The 18212-nt window shown below is 36.3% G+C and overlaps 1 protein-coding gene across 2 annotated transcripts in view; it reads right to left on the minus strand.

Moving 5' to 3' along the window:
- Positions 1 to 386: 386 nt before the first annotated feature.
- The window catches only part of HSD17B4 (hydroxysteroid 17-beta dehydrogenase 4), a 79690-nt gene continuing 61864 nt past the window's right edge, over positions 387 to 18212 (minus strand). The window contains exons 22-24 of one of the 2 annotated variants that reach the window (XM_057736859.1): positions 17569 to 17707; positions 11076 to 11203; positions 387 to 728 (exon numbers count right to left, since the gene is read on the minus strand). In XM_057736859.1, the coding sequence (XP_057592842.1) occupies positions 639 to 728; positions 11076 to 11203; positions 17569 to 17707 (357 nt within the window). In that variant the 3' untranslated portion in view covers positions 387 to 638. The remainder of the gene's footprint in view (positions 729 to 11075; positions 11204 to 17568; positions 17708 to 18212) is intronic. The other variant, XR_009053980.1, reaches the window with a different exon arrangement.

Genomic DNA, 18212 nt, shown 5'->3' on the forward strand with positions numbered 1-18212 from the left:
AACCTATAAGGGGAAAGAATCTGAAGCTGTACACCTGAAACTAACATAATATTGTAAATGAACTACAGTTAAATTAAAAAAAAAATAAAGAAAGTTACATATTTTGTAGATTTCCAAGCATTATATGAAAGTAAAGAATTTCCAGCAAAAGGGAGGGGAGAAGAAGGAACACTATTTGGAAACACCTTTATCTTGCCTTAAAGCAGAACACTATTATAAGCAAATATGAATACATATATGAAAATTCATGTTAAAATTGGGGTATCAATACAGAGAAGTGAAAATAACAAAACAAACTGTAAAAGGCATCAATGTGGCCTCTACTCACTTAATTTTCCTTACAACTTATAAACACTATCACAATTCTAAAGAGACTGGACTTGAGCGAAAATTTTTTATTATGAAGACATAGGTCTAAGAACAGAAGGATAATCATGTGCTAGCTTACAGTTCCTTGTAAAAGTAATTACATGAAAAATCAGTAGAAAATGAAAATCTGAAAAGTTATCTGAAATCTGAAAATGTTAAGCAATTTCCCCTGTATCTTAATTTTGACCATTTTTGCTAAATCACTTTTGCATATTCAGGTGAAGAGAGTATTTAATTTTTCTACTGTAATTAATAACGTAGTATGTCCTTCAGAGCTTGGCATAGTCTTTAAGGATCATCTGAAGCTTCTGGCTCAGCATGATGTTCCCTCTGGCCTTCAGTCTGCCACTAAAGAATGCCTGGAAAGGAGAGAGGGAACGAGTACCAACATTTATCATGTCACATTTTATTTCTTTTTGAAAAAGATCATTGTTTAGGCTGAATACAACTGAGTTAATAACTCCAGACAACAACGGCAACTTTTATCTAGCAATGATAGTTTAATGATTATAGATAACACCCATATTTTTAGATATCTAAGAAAAAATAAAGACTCCTTGTGTATTTTAGAAAACCATGGAATAATTTATCTGAATTGACAGATCTGGGAGTTCTGCTTCAATCTATGCTTCTGGCTTTAGTCTATGTTCTTAAACATGAATTTGAGACTATATGAATAAAAGGCTTTACTGTATTACTAACAATAAAAACATTCAATTCAGAATTTTTAAAAGTAGATTGAAAATATTATATCTTCATGAAACAGAAGGCCATATAATGGCAAAATAAAATAGTGTAACAAAGTAGTGAATATATCCTGGGCTGTAGCATCAGAATGCCTGGGTTAAAATCTAGGCTCTGCCACTAAATGCAAGGTGAGCTTGGACAAATTACTTAACCTCTCTGAGCTCTGGCCTCCTTATCTATAAAAGGCATGACAACAGCACCTCAATAGCAGCTTTGTTGTATAAGTTAAATGAAATAGTGTGAAAAGTGCTTAGCTTAGCGTTTGACATGTGGAAGGAGCTATTAACCTCATTATTACCAAGCAAAAGCCTATCATGTTAAAACATGAAGAGCTCCTACACCACTTCATTTCTGACATGACAACAGAAACTTGTGCAAGTTCTCCCTCAGTGTCAGGTTCTCTATCAGTAAAATAAAAATAATAAAACACAATATAGCTTACTGAGAGAATAACATACAGAATATGAAGTGAAAGAGAAGTCTCTAGATTTTTAGCTAGATTGAAAAAATAGTAATATACATGTATAGTTAACATTACAAAGCAGCCCCACAAATAAACGATCACTTGAGAAGCACAGTCATCAACCTAAAATGGGCATATCAGCAAAAAAGAAGTTCAGAAAGCTTAACAACCTGCTCAAGGCCACAGAGCCAGCAAAAAGTGGGCCAGGACTGAACTCGGGGGTTCTCTGCTTAACAATGTCTCCTGCTTAAGAACTAACTAGCAGCAACTTAATCTCAGAAGCAAATCCTTACCAACTGGAAGAAAAGCAAAAATTACTTAAGCTTTTTATCCCAAAAATAATACAAGAGAATTTCATTCAATCAGGTTCAAGTGCTAAGCACTCAAACTGGAGACTGGAATTTTAAAACTAAGGCTGCTTTCACTGTGCAGATACAGAAATGATGGCCTGCGACTCTTGTAGAGTCAGTACTTAGACCAGTCTGCCAGGTGCTACAGTCTGAGAGGGACTTACAACCTAAAATAAGAACACCTATTTCCTTGAAGGAAATATACCAATATTTGACGGCTGTTATTGAGTGGAAGAATTTTGTAAATAAACCTTTGTTCCTATCTTAACTGTTTGCTCAGGATGGATTCCTAGAAGAAGAATGATTAATCATGGCATTTCTTAAATAGGTTTCTTAACCATGTTTCCACATCACCACAGTTTTCAAACTGTGCACCTCAGCGCACTGGGGCACCACAGCAGACGCAAACAGACACTGCAGAATATTTTAAATTTTTGAAGGAAATACAGTGACACTGGTCAAACACAGCACGAAAACTACCCTTGTTTAGATCTAAATACTAATAAACTGAACCATTTAAGTTTATTTGAACCATTAAGTTCAATTTACTTAATAAACTGAGCCATTAGGTATTTCTTTTGGTCTTGGAGTACCACGCAAAAAGTACTGAGACCGTAAGTTGCTATCAGAGAACAAAGTCAGTGAAACTCGGCCATACTGCTTTCCAAAAGAGTACATCAAATTAACAGTCCTTCTAGCTACGTGTGAACTCTCTTAGCCCAACCTTAATAATACTATTTTCTTAATCTTTGAAAATCTGAGGCAAAAACGACATGCTTTAATTTGCATGTTTTAGATACTGGGAAAAATTAATCGTTTTTCTCATGTATGTTAGTCATATCTATCTCTTTAATTACTGGTTCATGTTTTTTGCCCATTTTTTATATTGAGGTCTTAGTGTTATCCAGAATTTTTCTAGGTTATTAACACCAATATACTATGCATCATTTTATTTTCCCCCCAGGTTTATGGAATATCTTATGGAATCTGACATGCAGAAGTTTTTAATTTCTATCAATACATAGCCTTAACTACTGCTATTGAGCTTATGTTCCTTATTTCTATCCTTGTTTTAATCTACTCAAGTATTAATTGAAAAAAAAGTATTAATTGAGCATCTATAGTACACCAGGCAATATTCTACGCTAGGAAAGAGATATCTCTCCCTGTTCTCATGGAGCTAACATTACAGTAGGGGAGTCAAAAAATAAAATGTAAACAAGAAGTTAAAGCCTGTTATAAATGCTATGAAGGAGGTTATCAGATAAAATAATAGGAGGGAACTACTTTGGATGAAACAAAGCCAGCCATGCAAAAAGATAGGGATAGAAATTCCAGAAAAGGCAAATAAACAGACATTGAAGGGGTAAAAACTGATGGGAAGGAACTAAGAGGAAAGGCAATGTAAACCAAGTTAGCATACAGTGACAAGGCAAGCAGTGTAGGATGAAGCTGGGAAGATGAGCAAGGGAAACTTCACATACAGTATAGTAATAGGTAGTTTGGATTTTATCCAAGTGCAAAAGAAAATCTTGGAGGTTTTTTATCAGGTGGACTGACCTAAAATCTGATTTACATTTTTAAAAGATTACTCTGGCTCCCGCGTAGAGAATAGATTGGTGGAAAAGCAAGACTAAAAGCAGTAAGACCAGTCAGGAAGCCAGGCGAGAGATGATGGAGGCTTGGATCATGATGATATCCCTAGTGATGAAGAGAAGAAAAAGAACTCAAGATACATTTTGGAGAAAGGATAAGCAGGATTAAGGATAGAAAGGATACAGAGGTAAAGAAGAAAGCCATGACAATTCTTACATTACTGAGCATACGAATTTGGGTAGATAGATCATGCTGCCATTTCCTGAAAACAAAAAGAATGGGGGAGAAAACTAAAAAAAGAAGTTCTAAATTGGACACAGTAAGATGGCTCATCAAAGATGTAAGTGGAGAAGTGGTTTTATCACTATGGAACTCAGAGAAGATGACTGAGTGAGACATTTAAATCTGCAAGTTGTCAACACGTAGATGGCTCTAAATACCAAAGGATAGATGGACTCATTTAAGAAGAGTGTTAATTAGAGAAGAGCCCAGAGATGAGCCCTGAGAAACACCAAAACAATGGTTGGGGGTAAACCAGGAAGACACCAAAGAAGATTAAGAATAACCAAAGTGGAGAAAGCAAAACAGGAGAATACGGTATCATGAAAGCCAAGGGATGATATTATTTTAAGAAGTTGGTGGTTAACTGAGTTGAATGCTATGGAAAGGCTGAGAAAGACGTAGATAGAGAAATATTCATTGGGTTTGGCAAAATAGGTCATCACAAGAACTTCACAAGAACATTATCAGTGGACTACCCGATGTGGAAGTAAGATAAGAGAAGGCAGAAGAGCAGTCAAGACAATGTTTAAACCTTTGCTGCCCACTAAAAGCAGCCACTAGCCCACGAGGCTATTGAGTACTTGAAATATGGTTACCCTGGCTGAGATGTATTATAAGTATAAAATTAACACTGGATTTTAAAGATTTTTTTAAAAGGATATAAAATATCCCATTAATATCTAATATTGATTACATGTTAAAATATTTGAATGTAGTCGGTTAAATAAAATATATTAATATTAATTTTACCGTTTTTTTTTTAAGAATTTTTATTGAGATATAGTTAACAGACAGTAAACAGCATATATTTAGAGTGTACAATTTGGTATCCCAATCTCCCAATTCATCCCCCCACAACCCTCCCCGCTTTCCCCATTTGGTGTCCATATGTTTGTTCTCTACATCTGTGTCTCTACTTCTGCCTTGCATTTCCTCTTTCATAGTTGTTAGCATTTGCCTTATGTATTGAGATGCTCCTATGTTAGGGGCATAGATATTTGTAATTGTTATCTCCTCTTCTTGGATGGATCCCTTGATCTTTATGTAATGTCCTTTCTTGTCTCCTGTAACATTTTTTATTTTAAAGTCTATTTTATCTGATATGAGTATCGCTACTCCAGCTTTCTTTTGATTTTCATTTGCATGGAATATCTTTTTCCATCCCCTCACTTTCAGTCTGTATGTGTCCCTAGGTCTGAAGTGGGTCTCTTGGAGACAGCATATATATGGGTCTTGTTTTTGTATCCATTCAGCCAGTCTGTGTCTTTTGGTTGGGCCATTTAGTCCATTTACATTCAAGGTCATTATTGATATGTATGTTCCTATTACCATTTTCTTAATTGTTTTGTTTTGTCCTTTTCTTCTCTTATGTTTCCCACTTAGAGAAGTTCCTTTAGCATTTGTTGTAGGGCTGGTTTGGTGGTGCTGAATTCTCTTAACTGCTGCTTGTCTGTAAAGCTTTTGATTTCTCCATCGAATCTGAATGAGAGCCTTGCTGGGTAGAGTATTCTTGGTTGTAGGTTCTTCCCTGTCATCACTTGAAATATATCATGCCACTCCCTTCTGGCTTGCAGAGTTTCTGCTGAGAAATCAGCTGTTACCCTGATGGGAGTTCCCTTGTATGTTATTTGTTGTTTTTCCCTTGTTGCTTTTAATAACTTTTCTCTGTCTTTAATTTTTGTCAATTTGACTACTATATGTCTTGGTGTGTTTCTCCTTGGGTTTATCGTGCCTGGGACTCTCTGGACTTCCTGGACTTGGGTAGCTATTTCCTTTTCCATGTTAGGGAAGTTTTCAACTATAATCTCTTCCAATATTTTCTTGGGTCCTTTCTCTCTCTCTTCTCCTTCTGGGACCCCTATAATGTGAATGTTGGTGCATTTAACACTGTCCCAGAGGTCTCTTAGGCTGTCTTCAGTTCTTTTCATTCTTTTTTCCTTATTCTTTTCTGCATCAGTGATTTTCACCATTCTATCTTCCAGGTCACTTATTCGCCCTTCTGCCTCAGTTAATCTGCTATTGGTTCCTTCTAGCGTATTTTCATTTCAGCTATTGTGTTGCATATCTCTGTTTGCTCTTTAATTCTTCTATGTCTTTGGTAAACTTTTTGATCTTTGTATCCAGTCTTTTTTCAAAGTCCTGGATCATCTTCACCATCATTATTCTGAATTCTTTTTCTGTAAGGGTGCCTATGTCCTTTTCATTTAGTTGTTTTTCTGGGGTTTTATCCTGTCCCTTCATCTGGTACAAAGTCCTCTGCTTTTTCATTTTCTCTCTCTTTCTGTGGCTGTGGTTTTCAGTTTCTCAAGACGAAATCTATCTGTTTCTTTTTAACCTTTTTAAATTTATTTTTATTTTTTATTAAAATACAGTTGATTTACAATGTTGTGTTAATTTTGCTGTATAGCAAAGTGATTTGGTTATACATATATAGACATTCTTTTCTTTACATGTTCTTTTCCATTATGGTTTATCATAGTTCTCTGTGCTATACAGTAGGACCTTGTTGTTTACCCATTCTACAAATAAAAGCTTACATTTGCTAACCCCAACATCCTACTCCATCCTTCCCCCAACCCCCTCCCCCTTGGCAACCACCAGTCTGTTCTCTATGTCCATGATTCTGTTTCTGTTTCACAGGTTCATTTGTGTCACATTTTAGATTCCACATATAAGTGACATCATATGGTATTTGTATCTCTCTTTCTGACTTACTTCACTTAGTATGATAATTTCTAGTTGCATCCATGTTGCTGCAAATGGCATTATTTCTTTTTTATGGCTGAGTAGTATTCCATTGTATATATGTAACACATCTTCTTTATCCATTCATGTGTCAATGGACATTCAGGTTGTTTCCACATCTTGTCTATTGTAAATAGTGCTGCTATGAACATAAGGGTGCATGTATCTTTCTGAATTATAGTTTTGTCTGGATATATGCCCAGGAGTGGGATTGCTAGATCATAGGGCAATTCTGTTTTTAGTTTTCTGAGGAACCTCCATACTGCTTTCCACAGTGGCTGCACCAACTTTCATTCCCACAAATGGTGTAGGAGGGTTCCCTTTTCTCCACACCCTCTCCAGCATTTGTTATTTATAGACTTTTTAATAATGGCCATTCTGACCAGTGTGAGGTGATATACCTCACTATAGTTTTGATTTGCATTTTTCTAATAATTAGCGATGTGGAACATCTTTTCATGTGCCTGCTGGACATTTGTATTTCTTCTTTGGAGAAATGTCTATTTAGGTCTTCTGCTCATTTTTCCACTGTGTTTTTTGTTTTTTTGTTGTTCAGTTGTATGAGCTGTTTGGATATTTTGGAAGTCAAGCCCTTGTTGCTCACATCATTTGCAAATGTTTTCTCCCATTCTGTAGGTTCTCTTTTCATTTTGTTTATGGTTTTTTTGCTGTGCAAAAGCTTGTAAGTTTGATTAGGTCCCATTTGTTTATTTTTATGTTTATTTCTATTGCCTTGGAAGACTGACCTAAGAAAACACTGGAACGATTTATGTTCAAGAATGTTCTGCCCATGATCTCTTCTATGAGTTTTATGGTGTCATGTCTTATGTTTAAGTCTTTAAGCCATTTTTAGTTTATTTTTAACCTTTTTTTAATGTGGCTACTAGAAAAATTTTAATTACTTATGTGGCTCACATTACATCTATTTGACTGCATTAGTTTAGACAATTCCTTTGTGAAAAGCAACAGAGAAATGATATGGCATGTTGGATAGGGATGTGCTTTAAAATCAAGATGTTAGCTTATCTCCATGCTGTGGGACAATTATGTAGTGGAATGGGAGAGAATGATGCAGAAAAGAGAGGAAAGGAGAAGCAGCAATGACTTTGAGTAGGTATCTGGATAAGAAGTGAAGAAGTCTTTGACAGGAAGTGGGAGACTTCCTTCAACATAATGTATAGGAAGAAAAGAAGATGGGTGCAAATGCTAATGGAAAAGATCTGGTGATGGGAAGCTGAATATTTTCATCTGCAAGTCTTTTTTTTCTTTTTTCTAAAGAAGCATGAAGAAGGGTCATCAGCTGAAAACAAAAGAGAGGTAGGTGTGGGGGAGTTTGGAAAAGACAAGTATGAAACACTCATCTCAGACAACAGGAACGGAGGCTTAGTGGAAAATCAGAGTAAGATTGCTAGACAGTGCTTAGAGACTATTTGAGACTTGTAATCAAAATTTTAAAGGGAAGCCAATTTGTCTAGTTGTATGGTTTCCCTCCTGGTGTCTTCATCTATTCAGGTACAGATGCATAGATGGCAAAGAGTAGAGTTAAAACAGGGTGTTTTCCAGGCAAGTAAGATGACAGAGATACAAGGGAGATGAGGGTATTTTCAAGAGAGATACTGTGATGGACCATGGAATCTAAGCTGAACAAGAAGAGAAGAAAAGACAGAAGGGAGCTGATGGATAGAAAGTGGTGGTGTCAGGACTTCCCTGGTGGTCCAGCAGTTAAGAATCCATCTTGCAATGCAGTGCAGGGGACGCCGCTCTGATCTCTGGTGGGGGAACTAAGATCCCACATGCCAAGGGGCAACTAACCCCACGGGCCACAACTAGAGTTCACATGCTGCAACTACAGAGCCCATGCACTCTGGAGCCCATGCACCACAACTAGAGCAAAGCCAGCGCACCACAACGAAGAGCCTGCACGCCGCAACAAAAGATCCCACGTGCCACAACTAAGACCCAACATAGACAAAAAATAAACAAATAAAATAATAAATATTTTTTAAAAAAAAGAAGAAAGAAAGTGGTGGTGTCAACAAGCTTGAGGCCTCTGTGAAGCTCAACAGCAGTAGTAGGAATAACAAAACAAGTTAATGAAACTGTAGGTAATGATGTTGGAAGATGGTGATGTTTTGTAACAGGTATTAGAAAAGTTGTACATTTTATGCTGCCAAAGACAAAAGCTGATGTAGAATGGAGTAAGAGATTATTAGAAATAATATCAATAAACTAAGAGTCATCTGTTAGAGAAGCTGTTTTACGAATCCTGAAGGAAGCCACCAAGGTTGACAAGAGTTGGTGTAGAGAGAGACTGTACACTAGGATATAAGGCCTTTGATAACTGAATAGTGATAACAGATAGCACTGAGGTGGGGCAGAAAGTAATTGAGCCAAATGAGTTTAGAAAACCCCTAGTATTAATTAGAACTTCTCTAAGGACTATTACTAAGAATAATAAACAGCTAGGTTTTCATCAAGTTTTGCTTCTGCTTTATTTTTTTTACATTTAATTCCATCCTGTATGGTACTGACTAAAGGTATATGGAATGGCATAAAGCACAACCACTTCCTATGCAACTGCCCAGTACCTTTCACTGAATAATCATTCACCCCCAAAGGTCTGATATTCCTAGCAATTATATAACTATTTCCGTAAATCCTGCATTTAATCGTTATATACACACACCTCAAGTATATCTTAAAAAAGAATTCTTAACTACCCACTCAGCAGCCACAATGACCTTTAAAAAAACAGATGTCATTTCACAGATCAACAGCTTCCTATCACAGACAAGATCTAAACTTGCCAACATCTACAAGGTCCTGTGTGATCCAACCCACGCCTACCTCTCCTCTTCACCTCCTGCCTCTCTGCCCACTGTTCATTTACTGGCCTCCTCACAGTTATACTATCCAATAAGCTGAGCTACTGGTGCCTCCAGCCTTTTCTTTAGCCTTATGGCTCATTACCTCATTTTGTTCAGGTCTCTATCAAGCCTTTTTTGGACAATCTTATTTAAAATAGTTCTTCTATCCTGTCGCTCTCTAATCCAGGGGTTGGCAAACTACAGCCTATGGGCCAAAACCAGTCTCCTGCCTGTTTTTGTAAACAAAATTTTACTGGAACTCAGCCACATCTATTTGTTTACATATTATCCACGGCTACTTTAACTCTACAATGGCAGAATTGAGTAAGTGCAACAGAGACCATCTGGCCTGCAAAGCTTAGAGTATTTACTATGGGACTCTTTACAGAAAAAGCTTCCCAACCACCCATTAACTCTGACTCATTTTTCTTCATACATGAAATTATATTTCTTTTCCATTTCCCTCTACAACTAAGCTCTCCCCAGAAGGGGCACTGTCTTATTCAGCCACACCAAGCACCTGAATGAAAGGAATTACTAAATAAATTCCTGGGAAGGTATTAACTGAGAGCTCATTCAGTACCAGGCATTATACTAAGCTCTCCATGAATATTATTGGATTTAATTATCATAACAATCCTTTGGGATTATCACAAATCACTTTACAATGAGAAAATTAAGGTTTAGAGAATAGGTGGCAGAGCTAAGATTCAAACTAAGATTTATCTGATGCCAAAGAACATATTTTTAACCACTATACTACTTTACAAATCTTTTTAAATTAGTCTTTCTGTCCAGGAAAACTGAACATTTTCTTCTTTATTCAAATTGCTCCGTTCCTTGTAAAGTTGTACAGTTTTCTGCAAGTAAGCACTGCGCTTTTCTTGTTAGGGTAGTCATTGGTACTCTGTAGTCTGGGTAGTGATTATAAGCAAATTTTTTAAATTATATCTTCTAGTTGGTTTTGCTGCTATATGAAAGCTATTTTTAAAGAATTATTGTGCATTCAACCACTTGTATGAACTCCTCTGGTCTAAGAATCTATCAGTTGATTCTCTTTCTAGCTACATAATCACGATTCAAAAATAAAATTTTCTCCTCCATTCTAATTGCTATATCAGTTAGTTTAATGTTGTGCGTTTGTGGATTAGCCAAAGGTTTCAGAACAATATTAACTCATAATGGTCAGTGAAGGCACTCTTGTCTTAATCATCATTTTCCACTGAAATGTCTCTAAATATTTTATCTTCAGTAAGACACTGGCTATTATGTTCCATCATTCTATTTCCAGCTTTCAATGGCAATTAAGACAAATTCTTAATCTTTTATATCAGGAAAGAATGTCTAATTTTATGAGATATCATATGGTTTTTTACCTCTGAACTAATGACAATATATTAAAAGGTCTAGATGTGGGTTTTATACTGTTTATCTGCTGAAGAAGAATTTTACCTAAAAATTTAGTTTTAAAAAGTATCAGTTGAAAGACTCCATTAGAAAAATATATGCTCTGTCAACTTGAATACTGCTATCAACTCTATCTTCAGAGTTGCAAGAAATCTGTCTTGTAAGTCAGAATTTTGGAGTCAGGCAAAAACTGCAATTGTCAAATAGGAAGCAATAATGACAAATAAATGAACATTTTAAGAACTTTACCTTCTGAGGATTAAGTTTGCCCAAGACTACTTCCATAAAATCTTCATCTGAAAGCGTGATGGTTACATCAGCAGAACCTTTTGCAGGGCCTTGATACACTTTGCCAGAACCATTTTTCAGGTCAATAGCTGGGAAAAATAGGAAGAAACCAATGTCTGTCATTTTTTTCTTCACAATATGAGAATAAAATAAACCAAATACATGCAGACATTGTTACAGTTTCCAAGTTACCATGGTACTTACTCTATATTATATATTACCTATCACTTAGAAAAAATGTTTAAATCCTTTATTTTTTGACATGTCCTTTTTATAAAGAATATGATCTTCTTGTAAAGCAATTATTTTCCAATAAAGAGCTTAAGAAAAAAAAAAAAAGAATATGATCTTCAAGACAGTCGAATCAGTAATAGTTTTTCTTAATTGAAGTTTACACAATAGGGATATTTGAAATGTGAATCAACGTAGAATAATATAAGGAAGGTAAGTGGTTGGAAGTTATATGGTTCACGCCTTTAGGTTCAAATAAAGACTCTACAGTCAACAAAGGAAGAAAATTGAATTTTGAAACAACTGTATATTGGTTGGGGTGGGAGAAAAGGGAATGCACACTCTAATCACCTTTCAAAAATCTGAATTCATCAAAGGTTCTGTAACACAAGTCAAATGACAGTCAAATTAAATTTTAAAAAGTATTCTAATTACTTTTCTATAATTTATTTATAAAATGTTTATTGCCCTAATTGGTGTGAATACACATTAAAGTTAAAGTCTTTTCCCTTAAATGTTTTTGACAGAGGGATTAAAGTGTCCCCAAAAAGGCTGGATAACTGGAAAAACTATTAAAAATTTACCTTCATTGCTCTCTACATAACACCTATAGAGCTTTATGTTAAAGTTACATTTTAGAAAGTTTTAATGGTCTCATATATGACTGAGACCAGTCATCCAGGAAGGCCAATTCGACTCATCCAGCTTCAACCTCTTGAATGTGTTTTCTCTGCTACTGGGAAGGAGCTATGAGTGCATCATGCTTCCTAAGAGTGTATAGGGAACTCTCAATTTAGGATCAAGGAAAAGCTACACATGTAAAAAAAAGCCATACACTCTGCTTAGTCAAGCCCTACTCCAAAGAGAAAATTAAATCACTCCCACTGTCTACAGAAGAGAATTTTGCCAACTAAACTAAAAAAAATAATGACGACTATGACGGTTACCTTGGGGAAGAGAAAAGGAGAAGGGGAACTTTTTGCTTTGTATGTTTCATTTACTCCCTTCACTGTTAAGTTTCTTTTATGGGTGTCAGACAATATGCAAGGTACTAGAAGTGAGGCATGAAGAACAAAGGCTCTGTTCTCATTGGCACACACATATTACAAATGTGTTTTTATGCATTATTTGTATAGTTAAAAAGAAAGGTAGAAAAAGAGTGAGGAAGGCAGACAGTGAGGGAGCAGGGAAGGAATAAGGGGCAGGGGTCAGAGGCTAGAGAGGAAAGACTAGAGAAAAGCACACCTCTGGCATTCAACACACGTGGTTTTAATTCCTCACAAGTAAGCCTAAGGTCCACTATACGTACTAGTTTTGCTCAGGAATAATACTGGACTCACACATCTTAATTTCTCACTGAGGCCCTCCCTCTGTCTTCTTGTGCATGTCAAAAGCCTACATCTCTCCACTACACACTCTTGGCCCCCAGAGAAGAGGAAGGGCTCTCTAGCCTCTCTCAGATCATCTCAGCTCAGCAAGGCAGAGACCACACTGGTCCTCGCCCAGGAAGCACTCCTGCTCCAAGAAATCCAAGCACGGCAGGTCTCAGAGGGGCCCAACCTCAAAAGACACAGCCAAAACCAACCCTGACATCAGAACTCTCCTCCATTCTCTCTAGACTCACACTAATTTGGTTTTTAAAAATCCCAACACAGACACACATTCTGCCCAGAGATTCACTGTTGGTGTTGTCTGGATGGCAAGATAGCGGAAGGAGCAGGGAAGATGGGTACGGTCCAAGATCTTTGGGTTGGAATGCATCTTCCAGGCCACAGAGCCCAAACCCCTTGGTTCTCAGACCTGCTCAAGGGCAGTCACTTGTGTGGCTCCAGTTCTACAGGTGAACTAAGGAGCTGAGCCTGTTCTCTGTAAACAGGTTTGGATCTACCACAACGTGAACATGACTGGGACAACTAACACCAATTTAAAATACCAAGAACTTGATGATTAACTGCTTAGCAAAACATTTTTTAAACTGCATGTAAAAAAAAAAATTAGATATTCCCTAAGTCAAAGCATTCAATCATCTATTTTATGTCCTTAAGCACAAAGATGCAAAAGAGAGATGCCAACATAAAATCATCTTCTAAAATATCATAAGCCAAAAGGCCTAGCTACTTTCTACTGCTGCCAGCTACTCTGATTTAGCTCAGTGACACAAAGACTGTAAGAGAATAACCAAAATTGAAAAAAGTTACACAGCTGAGAATCAGATCAAATCAAAGACAGGCAAGTAACCAAAAAGAATGATGGGCCCTTTCAGAGAAAGCTTCAAGATCCAATTTGATTGTTAGCTTTGATAAATTAGGACCTAAAGAAGAGATGATAGATAAAACAAACAAAAGCCAAAAGGCAACAATTATATGTAGTTATTAACAGGATTCCAACATTCCAATTTTTCCAATGGAAATATAAGAAAAAACCCTTTGCCTAGGGTACAGGTAATTAGAGGTAATTATTAAATGTAAGCACATTTTTCTAATACTGTCTATAAGGAAAATAACACTAAGACAAGGGGAAACTCTTAGTTGGGTACTGACACTATATTAAAGGAAATTATCCTATTTACCAGAGTGAATCATTTGTATACTTTATAAATCTCTACAAAGTTCTATTCTGCCAACTGTGAGACACAATTCTAGCACCTTTTCTCACTCTTCTTTTAAATTTTTTTAAAAAGTATTTATTTTTATTTATTTACTTATTTATTTTTGGCTGCATCAGGTCTTAGCTGTGGCGTATGGGATCTTCGTTGCAGCACATGGGCTTCTCTCTAGTTGTGGAATATGGGTTTTCTCTTTTCTAGTTGTGGCATGTGGGCCGCAGAGTGCATGGGCTCTGTAGTTGGCGGCACGCAGACTCTCTAGCTGAGCACATGGGCTCAGTAGTTGTGGCGTGCAGGCTTAGTTGCCCCATGGATGTGGGATCTTAGTTCCCTGGCTAGGGATCGAACCCGCATCCCCTGCATTGCATCAAGGATTCTTTACCACTGGACCACCCGGGAAGTCCCACCTTTTCTCACTCTTACAGATTTCATTCCTTTCCTTCACCAGTATCTTCAAAAATCCTATGTTTTTTATTTCTAACTCAACTTCTAGTATAGTTTCACCTATAGGGAAAAGGTTAAATTCCATCATGAATAGACAGAAAGAAGGAAGGACAGAAAGAAGAAAGTGATGATACCTACATACCACTGTTAATCTCTGAAGTTTTTTAGAAAAAAAATACACACTTTGAAATTGGGGAACTAAACACATATTATATGTTTGGCTTCATTTACCCCTTTCTGAATTAACTTCCTATAAGCCTTCTAGGAGAACAAACATCAAAATGTTAACTGTGGGTAGTGGAATTATACATCATTATTTTCTGCTCTATACTTCTACATATCAAATTTATATATAATGAAAGCACACTCCCAAAAAGGAAGAGCAACTGTTATGCTAAAAAGAGAGTTATATTAAACCAAAATCAATTGAACAAAACTTCAAAATGTTTTCTAGGAATATGTACTAGAAGATGGTCTCAAAAAGTTTCAGTTGATTTAGAGATACATTTTAATTTTTTGGTCTCAGTGAGCATTTACAGTGATCTTTAGTTGTAAAGATGACTAAAACAGTCTTATTTACAAGGTATTTAAATAGGCACTCCAAAACAGTAATCTTAGAATAAAAATAACGAAAATCTACAAAATAACAGTTTCTACTGTGCAAGTAAAATTCCAAACCAAAAGATTTCTTTCCTTAAAAGAAATTTTGTCTGTACACATTAACTGCACGAAATGTGGTATACAAATAATGAGTGAAGGTGGTTTATACCATCACTTGCTTTCAGGTACTACCATAGTATATTACTACATCTCATTCACTAGCCCACAGTCCCCAGAGAAGGATTACAACTAGGCTTGAGATGAGCCTGAAAGTTTACAGGGTCCTAGAGTAAAAGTCAATCACAGGCCACTTCCAGGAGAACCTCAGCATTCCAGGGGCTCTTAGCCAACCTTAACTACATGAGATCCAATTGTATTTCACTATTATGAAGGAAGGGAAAAACCCTTGAGCTAAAAACTATTCTGGATGCTCCCTGTAGTCAAGGGACCACAGCTGCTTGACTACAAACGAAAGGATCCTGTACCTTGGGACTTCAAGACAAAAAACATTAAAAATCAAAAGGTTTCAGTGAACATTCACTAGTACACCGTATTTCTCCAACAACTTGAGACTGGAATACTCTATAACATAAACGTAAGGTTAGAATACTCTATAAAGAAAGAATACTCTACAAATCAAAGTAAGGCTAGAATACGCTAATAATATAAAAGTGAAGAAATGATGGTCAAAGTTTATTAATAGCAGGTTTCATGACTTAAAATATGAATAGCTGTCAGCTATGGAATGAATGTTTGTGTCCCTCCAAAATCCATATGTTGAAGTCCTAATCTCCAAATAATGATGGTATTGGGAAATGGAGCCTTTGGGAGGGAATTAGGTTTAGGTGAGGTCATGCGAGTGGAGGCTCCATAGCAGGATTACTGTTCTTATAAAAAGAGACATGAGAGAGATGATCTTTCCCTCTGCCTTGTGGGGAAATGGTAAGAAGGCAGCCATCTGCAACCCAGGAGGAGGGTTCTCACCAGACCCAACCATGCTGGCACCTCATACTGAACTTTCTAGCCTCCACACTATGAGAAAATAAATCTCTGTTATTTAACTTACCCAGTCTATAGTATATTTGTTGCAGCAGCCTGAACTGAGATACTCTCATTGTCAGAAGCAGTGGCTTCTCAAGCTATAACTGACTGATGATGAAGAAAGAGAATGGATGTGCACTCACTTCACTGTGCTTTAACCTGTGTAGAAACAGCACAGTGAAATCTCATAAAGCCACATATTTTTCTGTCACAATATATGGACACTGGATACTTAAAAACTTGCTAACAGATCTGGCTGATTAAAAGTGCTAATGCTTTTACTATTTGGACAGGAGAAAAAGTAAAAATTCTCTGATCTAGAAAAAATTTTTGACTCATCTTTAGTAATTTCATCTTGCCCTCCCCAATTTTACTTTAAGAATTAAATTAGGGACTTCCCTGGTGGCACAGTGGTTAAGAATCTGCCTGCCAATGCAGGGGACACAGGTTTGATCCCTGGTCCAGAAAGATCCCACATGCCGTGGAGCAACTAAGCCCGTGCGCCACAACTACTTAGCATGCGCTCTACAGCCTGGGAGCCATAACTACTGAAACCACGCACTGCAACTACTGAAGCCTGAGCACCTAGGGCCAGTGTTCCACAACAAGAGAAGCCACTGAAATGAGGAGCCCACTTACCACAACAAAGAGTAGCCCCCGCTTGCCACAGCTAGAGAAAGCCCACGTGCAGCACAAAGACCCAATGCAGCCAAAAATAAACAAATAAATAAATCTTTAAAAAAAAAAAGAATTAAAATTGGACACTGCAGTCTTTTAATAGACCACAGCACAGAAAACTTTGTGCCATGATTAAGAATGTAGTTTTACAACAGATATAAAAGATATGGTAGAATATTTTCCCTTTTCTCTTTTTATGACCTAATTTCTCTTTCTTCATAAAATGGTACCAGGGTCCTTTTGGAGCCCCACATAAGTGAATGGAAACGTGACTACTTTCTCACTGCAGAAACTTGGCTTATATTGGATGCCTTGCCAGGTTGCTAACATGGCACTTTAATAGATAACTTCCCTAGAATAGGTAAAATTAGAACTTTTGATTGCCATTTGTATAGACCAAGAAAAAATTATGGTTTAGTACTAATAATTAAGGTGATACTCCAAAATGTTCATTTGGGAGGAATGAAGAAAATAATTTTAAAGCTGTTAAAATATAATGAGAATTACTCAAAACTTTAAAATATTTCATTTAACCTGATGTACTTTCTTTACATTTGAAAATAATTTGAAGATTAGTTAAAGAAGCATACAGCTAAGAAGACTGTTTAAAGTACTAATTTCAGGTGTTACAATAAAATCTTTAAAACAGATATTTTCATTTTAGTTGATTCCCTTCATCTCTAAAAACAATACACATCTTTGCATGGCATAAAACCTGTAATTTCCCATAAAGAAAAAAACTTACTGAAGAAGGTGATTTTCCTACATTCAAAGAGACAGGCTTTAGTTATAACAAGAATACGTTATTGACTAAGAGTTATCTTAGAATATTATAGAGCCAGGGACATGACTTACTCCACTTGGCTGCAGTATTTTCACCTTTAGTGATATGCCACTCAAACACAGCATTTACTTTCTTCACCACCTCTTGCCCAATATCCTGAAGGCGGAGACCTATTTCCTTAAACACAAGGGTACTCTGAAGCTCCCCACCCTAGCATAAAGAGAAAAGTTAATAATTTAATATTAAAAGTTCTTTAAAAATGACTCAAGGGGAATAAACTATTACAAAATAAATGTGCAATAAAGTGATTTTTTTTAAAAACCTGCACATAGATAAGGCAAACTAGTTTTTCACACTAGGCTTCTTTCACACCTTTCCTTATATTTGTTTATGTCATCCAGACCCACAGTCCTCTTAATAAAAGAATTTTACTTTTATCAGAATTCAAAAATAATATTTTACAAGTAGACTAAGAACTAACTGGACAACTTATATCCTAACTAACTTCAGCAGGGAGATAACAGACAAATCAATCAATTTCTGTGGTCTCTTTTCTTTATTTGTAAAATGGGACTAAATTACATGAAGCCTGAATTTCTTTCTAGCTCTAAAATTTCTTAAGTTTTTGATCCTAGATTCTTTCTAAAGAGATTTTAATTTTCATTCAGTTATGTGATAATATGGCTAATAAAAGACAAAGATAATGGGTTTGAAA

Source organism: Hippopotamus amphibius, chromosome 1 (genome assembly GCF_030028045.1).
Source record: "Hippopotamus amphibius kiboko isolate mHipAmp2 chromosome 1, mHipAmp2.hap2, whole genome shotgun sequence".
NCBI lineage: Eukaryota > Metazoa > Chordata > Mammalia > Artiodactyla > Hippopotamidae > Hippopotamus > Hippopotamus amphibius.